At 38.2% G+C, this 7484-nt stretch overlaps 1 protein-coding gene across 2 annotated transcripts; it reads left to right on the forward strand.

The window, feature by feature from the left end:
- Positions 1 to 273: 273 nt before the first annotated feature.
- On the forward strand, positions 274 to 3193 carry LOC130460925 (uncharacterized). 2 transcript variants are annotated; one of them, XM_056828752.1, is made up of 4 exons: positions 280 to 454; positions 557 to 632; positions 941 to 1342; positions 1517 to 3193. In XM_056828752.1, the coding sequence occupies exons 1-4, from the start codon at positions 416 to 418 to the stop codon at positions 2842 to 2844; spliced, it is 1845 nt and encodes a 614-aa protein (XP_056684730.1). In that variant the 5' UTR covers positions 280 to 415; the 3' UTR covers positions 2845 to 3193. The 2 variants fall into 2 exon arrangements, with proteins under 2 accessions (XP_056684729.1, XP_056684730.1); XM_056828751.1 differs by having other exon boundaries at positions 274 to 454; positions 941 to 3193.
- Positions 3194 to 7484: the final 4291 nt, after the last annotated feature.

Here is a 7484-nt window from a genome sequence, read left to right on the forward strand (position 1 = left end):
ACAATACCTCATTCTTTGAAACGTATGAAAAAATTTCTTACAGTTTTAATCAACAAAATAGTTCTAATTTCTCCTTTAGCGAAAATATTGTTCTATCCTAGATTAGAAATAATACAGTTACATTTTCTTGTTTGAGAAGCTCACTACAGTTTTAGCCATGCATTTGTCCTTAAACTTTCCGCAAATTGTTGTATGGTGGAGGATAAATCAATGTCTTTTTTCTCAATTCCTTTAAATACCCAGTCCCAAAATTCTTTATCTCACCAAATCATATTTTTATTTTATTATCTTTTATTTATCGCCATCTTAGTTACTAAAGTAAAAAAAAAAAGGAAAAAAAGAGAATATAGAAAAAGAAATATTTTACCATTTGTCTACATTTCATATAGCTATTAGTCTATTTGAATAACTTTCAATGGAGTCTTACATCATAAAGATCACAATTATTCTTTATGTAAAGAACATTGTCTTTTTTTAGTGATAATTCCAATTTATTCTTCTTTCACTTTATTTATTTGAAGTTCATTTTCTCTTCTTTTTATTTTCATTTGTGCAGATAACAATAACAGCTACTGAAGCAACATTTTTTCTTCCTGTAGGAGGCATATGGCGAGGGGGATTTCACCATAGAGGTAAAGATTATTGAACATAAACCAAGTAGTTTTCAATATAACAATTCTTTCATTTTTTACTCCGCCCATTTCACCTTTATTTTCTTTCATGTTTTCCTACACTTAGGTTATAGGAAGGAAAACAGGAACATAAAGAACGTTTTTTTTTTTTTTGCAATCTCATTGTAGCTACATATGCTCTTTAATTTTTTTTTTGGAAGATTTAAGAAAATAATTTCTAAGTTTATTTTAGAATAAGTTCAATCTTTAGTTATCTAACTGCATTGATTTGAACTTATTTTTTTATACATCTTATGTAAAACATCAAGGTGATGTGCATTTTGGCGGTAACTTTAACTATAATCGTCAAGTTGGAGGATCCGGTGGGTATAGCGTAGGAAGAAGTAACAGAGTATATGGTGGAGGTCAAGGGGTAAGCCAAGGTCAAGCACAAGCACAAGCCCAAGCCCATGCCCAAGGTCAAGCACAACAACAAGCCCAAGCCCAAGGTCAAGCCCAAGCACAAGGTCAAGCACAAGGTCAAGCACAATCCCAAGCCCAAGCCCAAGCGCAAGCCCAAGCCCAAGCGCAAGCCCAAGGTCAAGCACAAGCCCAAGGACAAACACAAGCCCAAGGTCAAGCACAATCCCAAGCCCAAGCCCAAGCCCAAGGTCAAGCAAAAGCCCAAGGTCAAGCACAAGCCCAAGGTCAAGCACAAGCCCAAGCCCAAGGTCAAGAACACTTTAGAGGTTCCGGTGGCTTTAATATCGATGGATCTAAGCAAGCTTCAAGTTCGGGGCAAGCATCTAGTGTGGGCCAAGGGTCAGGACAAGCACAAGCCCAAGCCCAAGGTCAAGCACAACAACAAGCCCAAGGTCAAGCCAAAGCACAAGGTCAAGCACAAGCCCAAGCCCAAGCCCAAGCGCAAGCCCAAGGTCAAGCACAAGCCCAAGGACAAGCACAAGCCCAAGATCAAGCACAATCCCAAGGTCAAGCACAATCCCAAGCCCAAGCCCAAGCCCAAGGTCAAGCAAAAGCCCAAGGTCAAGCACAAGCCCAAGGTCAAGCACAATCCCAAGCCCAAGGTCAAGAACACTTTAGAGGTTCCGGTGGCTTTAATATCGATGGATCTAAGCAAGCTTCAAGTTCGGGGCAAGCATCTAGTGTAGGCCAAGGGTCAGGACAAGGTTCAAGCCGAGGTCAAGCACAATTCGGTACCAAGATGGATTTTAGTAAACACTTTAGAGGTTCTGGTGGCTTTAAAATCGATGGAAGTAAGCAAGTTTCAAGTTCATCAGGACAAGCATCTGGTGTGGGCCAAGGGTCGGGACAAGGTTCAAGCCGAGGTGAAGCACAATTCGGTACCAAGTTCGATTTTAGTAAACACTTTAGAGGCTCTGGTGGCTTTAATATCGATGGAAGTAAGCAAATCTCAGGTTCAGGCCAACCATCGGGTGTGGGCCAAAGTTCAGGCCAAGGTCAAGGAAAATCCCAATTTAATGGCAATAATAAGCAGGTTGGAGGTTCAAGGCAAGGCCTTGTACAAGGTCAGGATCATTCGGTTAGTAACTTGAACTTTGATAAACAAAAAGGAGGTTCTGTAACTTCTACTTATGGTGTAGAATTGGGAGCTTTGGGTGCAAGACAAGGGTCAACAAAAACATCAAGCTCAAGCCAAGGTTCAAAGCAAGGGTCATCCCAAGTATCAACCTCAAGCCCAGGTTCAGGAGAAGGTCAAGATCAATCAAGTAACAATATTAAGTTTGAAAATCATGGATCTAGTTTCGGTGGAAGTATTAGAGATTCAAATTCAGGAAGAGCATCGAGCTTAAGCAAAGGATCAGAACACGATAGAACAGAATTAGGTGGCAATGTCAACTTTCATAAACAACCCGGAATATTTGTAGGCTCCAACATGGGTCCAAATGTGGGTGTGTTAGGATCAAGCCAAAGTCAAACATCCAAGTTAGGTCAAAGCACAATATTCGGTTCAGGTGAAGGAAAAGTGTTAGGATCCACAACAAATCAAGGCTCTATTAAAAAATCTAGTCAATATTCTGGTGAAGGTTCTGGTAAATCTTCAGGTTCATCTGCAAATCAAAGAATTTTTGGAAAAGATTCAGGTCAATTTTATAGTCATAGTCATGCATCAAGCTCAAGGCATGCATCACATACTTCTTCTTCAAAGTCTTCAAGCCAATCATCTTCTGGAAAGTGCACATGCCAAGATTAAACTAATTCGTCATCCGACCAATCTTCTAGAAAACTCTTAGTTAAAGCCTAGTAGAAAAAAATCCCTCAACCCTCACATTTTCTTGGTCCAATAGTTGTGTGTTGGACACTTTTCAGTAGGGTAGAGGTAAGGGAATTGAATCTCCACCCAAAAAGTACCACCATTTGACAAGATTCGAACGATAGACCTCTGAGATCCAAGATATAACTCTTATCAAGTAAGACAAGCCTCGCTTGGTCATAGTTGGCGAGTATATTATTGCCTAGTTTGTATCGGCCTGAGTTATATTCTTTCATTAAATAATTTATTTTATCCATGAAAAATTTAATTGATTCATGGATTCTCTTCATATTACTCCAGTTAACTTGAAATATTTTATTTATAACACAAGGGTCGATGGGCTAACACAATATCATGTCTTCTTCTCATAAAATTTTTAACTTGATATTTTAAATAGATTATTTATATATCCAAATACATGATAAAACTTGTCCCTCATATATCCTACAAATAGTAAAACAACCTAGACAAATTTATGCTTATTTTTCAATTTGTTGACATATTCATACACTATACATTAGTACAATTTGACAAACTTTAAACTTGTACTACACATTATCATGATGTTAGTTATATCACTTTTAGTAGAAAATGTATATTATGTAACATCGTGTTAACCAATAGACAAGATCGATAAGTTATGTATAAGGTGCAACCTAGATTTCACATAAAAAATCTCATGTACTCATGTGCAAAGTATGTGAGTACAAAAATGAGATGCAAATCACTAACATTTAGATACACAAGATTCATCCTGATTCTTGATGAAGCCAAATTCATTGACTGCTCCATCAAATCGTATATTTCAACTCCTTGATGCTTGCTTCAATCCATAAATGGATTTCTTAAGCTTGCACACATTTCCATGATTTTTTGGATCGACAAAACCCTCGGGATGCTTCATAAACACAGTCTCTTCAAGAACACCATTCAAGAAGGCAGTTTTGACATCCATTTTCCATATTTCATAGTCATGAAATGCGGCAATCGCAAGGATTATCCGAATAGACTTAAGCACCATAGTCAACGCCGCGAACTTGTCTGTAACCTTTTGCTACCAATCTAGCGTTGTATATGTATACAATTCCATCTTTGTCATTCTTCAACTTGAAGAACCGTTTGCTTCCAATGGGTGTAACCCATCCGACAAATCAACAAGATCCCATACTTGATTTTCAGACTTGGAGCCTATTTCAGATTTCATGACCTCTAACCATTTTATGGAGCTTGGGCTCGTCATAGCTTGCTTGTAGGGCATAGGTTCATCACTATCTAATATGATAGCTTCTAAGTTTTCATTCAAGAGGACGCATGTCCATCTATCCGGATGAACCTTAGTTTTATGTGATCTTCCATAAATGCCAAAATCCAAATTAAAAGCACATAATCATTTTAGCGAACACACTTTGTATTTATTCATGACCATAGGCCATGTATTTATAAGAAATTGGAAAAACCCTATGAGCCAAAACCCTAGAACATTTTAGGAAAGTTTTGGGAAACTACCAAAAAACAAAAACCTTAAAACACTAGGTGCTGGTCGTCTTCTTGCAAGGAAAGAAAACGGACCAGCCTTGATGCACAAGCAAGGACTTGGTGCTTTCTTTGTGCGCTGGCCCAAACAGCAGTGCTGGCTAGCTCCAGCCGCTCGTGCTGCTTTGTACGCTGGCCCTTGTGGTTTGGCGTGCATTGATGTGCGTTGGGCCTTGTTTCCTAGCGTGATGCGATGCACTTGCGGGCTGGCTCGTCGAGCGATTAGCTGGCCCATGTGTTGGCCTGTCGCTCGTCGAGCTTCCGATTTGTTTTTCCGATTTCGGAATTTATTTCCGATTCGAACAATATTTACGTTTTCGATAATATTTCCGATTCCGACAATATTTCCGATTCCGATAATATTTATGATTCCAGCAATATTTCTATTTCCGATAATATTTCCAATACGAACCATATTTCCGTTTCCGGCAATATCTTCGACTTTGATAATATTTATATTTCCGTTATGAACCATATTTCCGTTTTCGGCAAATATTCTTTCTTTGCCTTTTGGAAGTTTGTTTAGATCTCACTGAAACCAACATATGTCATTTCCCAATATCCATAATTCAGAGTATTTATTGAATATAATATTCACGTACTATTTGTGTGACCCTACGGGTTCAATCAAGAGTAAGTTGTGGCAGTAATAACATTAATTCCACTTGAACTGAAGCGGCCTCTAGCTAGGCATTCAGATCACTTGATCTCACTGGATAATTAACTTTCTTAATTAGTAATGAACTGCATTTATTAGACTTAGCATTAAATGCAAACTTGGACCAAGGGCATTATTTCCTTCAGTCTCCCACTTGTCCTTAGGGACAAGTGTGCATTTCCTAATTCATTTGTCACTCGATGCCTGCTCATGAACATAAGTTAAGACTGGTCATCCTTATTACGTTCAGAGGTATTTCTCGGTGTCAGAGTTTAACTGGTCAAATAAATAGATAATCATAGCATATGATTCATCTTAGCACGGCCATGCATTTTATAGTTTCTAGCTCTCCGAGTGGCCTTTATACAACTTTTGGCCATCTCTTCCCAATTTATGGGAGCACAATCCCAATCTTGTGATCTTGAGTTTAGACTTCGCTTGATAGGTGATTACCCGATCGTTGCCGTTATGGTCTCCTTTTATGGTGTGACGGTTGACAGCGTCAAAGCAACCAGTTCTCAAACAAGTAAGCTCAAATCACTCAGGTATTGAGGGTTATTGTCTAATAAGATAATGAAATTTACTTATGACAGATTTTCATCTCTTACAGTAAATTTTCGTAGGTCTTGTCCGATACTAGTCTTGTCAAGTAAGTATCTATGCATTACTAGTCATCTTGCATTCTAGTCGTCTAGCGTTTTCTATGCGTTCACCTTTATAGAAAACTTCCGACCAGGGACCATTTTTAACTTTTTACATTCAAGTTCACTTGATAGAAATTTCTTAGTCACAGGACTGGTCTTGAGAGTCTATCTTAAATTTTGTCAAATTGAAAGGAGTCACCATTTAATAAAACCATAAAAATTAAATTGAAGAATGAAACTTAATTCATTTCTATGAATGGTTAACCATCATGTTTTACAAAGTATTCGAAACTTAAAACTTTAAAACATCAAAAGACATCAAAGCCATTCTCCAACATGCTTGATTCCCATAGCTGCTTTGTGCGAGTTGTGCTTCTCTTGTGGCAGAGGTTTTGTCAATAGATTTGAGATGTTGTCATCAGTTCCAATCTTGCTTATCTTGGCTTATTTTCTTTCAACAAACTCTCGTAGAAGGTGAAATCTACGAAGTACATGTTTGACTCTTTGTTGATGTCTAGGATCCTTCGCCTGGGCAATAGCTCCATTATTGTCACAATGTAGAGCTACTGGTCCTTTAATGGAGGGGATTACACCAATGTCACCAATGAACTTCCTTATCCAAATTGCTTCCTTTGCTGCTTCATGTGCAGCAAAGTACTCCGCTTTAGTTGTAGAATCCGCAATAGTGCTTTGCTTGGCACTTTTCCAGCTTACTGCTCCTCCGTTGAGGCAGTTGACTAACCCATAATGTGATCTAAAATCATCTTTGTCGGTTTGGAAGCTTGAGTCCGTATAGCCTTTAACAATCAATTCATCATTTCCACCATTGACCAGGAAATCATCTTTGTGCTTTTTCAGGTACTTTAGATGTTCTTGGCAGTAGTCCAATGTGCCTCTCCAGGGGCTGACTGGTATCTACTCGTAGCACTGAGTGCATACAAACATCCGGGCGTGTACATATCATAGCAGAAATTATTTAACCAATCAATGATGCATATAATATCCCACTCATTCGTATTCGCTCATCTGGTGTTTTTGGACACTGAGTCTTGCTAAGAGTCATTCCATGAGACATGGGTAAGAGACCTCTTTTGGAGTCAGCCATATTGAACCTATCAAGTACCTTATGGATATAAGTACTTTTACTAAGTCCAATCATCTTCTTGGATCTATCTCTGTAGATCTTGATTCCCATTATGTATTGTGCTTCTCCTAGATCCTTCATCGAAAAACATTTCCCAAGCCAATTCTTTACAGATTTCAACATAGGAATGTCATTTCCGATAAGAAATATGTCATCGACATATAATACTAGGAAAGCAATCTTGCTCTCACTGACCTTCTTGTATTCACAAGATTCGTCTCCGTTCTTGATGAAGCCAAAGTCATTGACTGCTTCATCAAAACGTATATTCTAGCTCCTTGATGCTTTCTTTAATCCATAAATAGATTTCTTAAGCTTACATACCTTTTTCGCATTCTTTGGATCCTCAAAACCCTCAGGTTGTGTTATAAACACAGTTTCTGTTAAAATGTCGTTTAAGAAAGCGGTTTTGACATCCATCTGCCATATTTTATAATTGTAATATGCAACGATTGCTAACATTATCCGAATAGACTTTAGCATTGCGACTGGTGAAAAGGTTTCATCATAATCCACACCGTGGACTTACCTGTATCATTTTGCAACCAATCTAGCTTTGAAAACTTCTAGTTTCCCGTCCTTGTCCTTTTTCAACTTGAAA

Source organism: Spinacia oleracea, chromosome 5 (assembly GCF_020520425.1).
Source record: "Spinacia oleracea cultivar Varoflay chromosome 5, BTI_SOV_V1, whole genome shotgun sequence".
NCBI classification, from domain to species: Eukaryota; Viridiplantae; Streptophyta; class Magnoliopsida; order Caryophyllales; family Amaranthaceae; genus Spinacia; species Spinacia oleracea.

Coding starts and splice junctions, on each gene's coding strand:
- LOC130460925 (XM_056828751.1), top strand. CDS start 416: ATGGAGTCTTACATCATAAAGATCACAATTATTCTTTAT. Junction 455..556: donor AGATCACAATTATTCTTTAT/GTAAAGAACATT, acceptor TCATTTGTGCAG/ATAACAATAACAGCTACTGA. Junction 633..940: donor AGGGGGATTTCACCATAGAG/GTAAAGATTATT, acceptor TAAAACATCAAG/GTGATGTGCATTTTGGCGGT.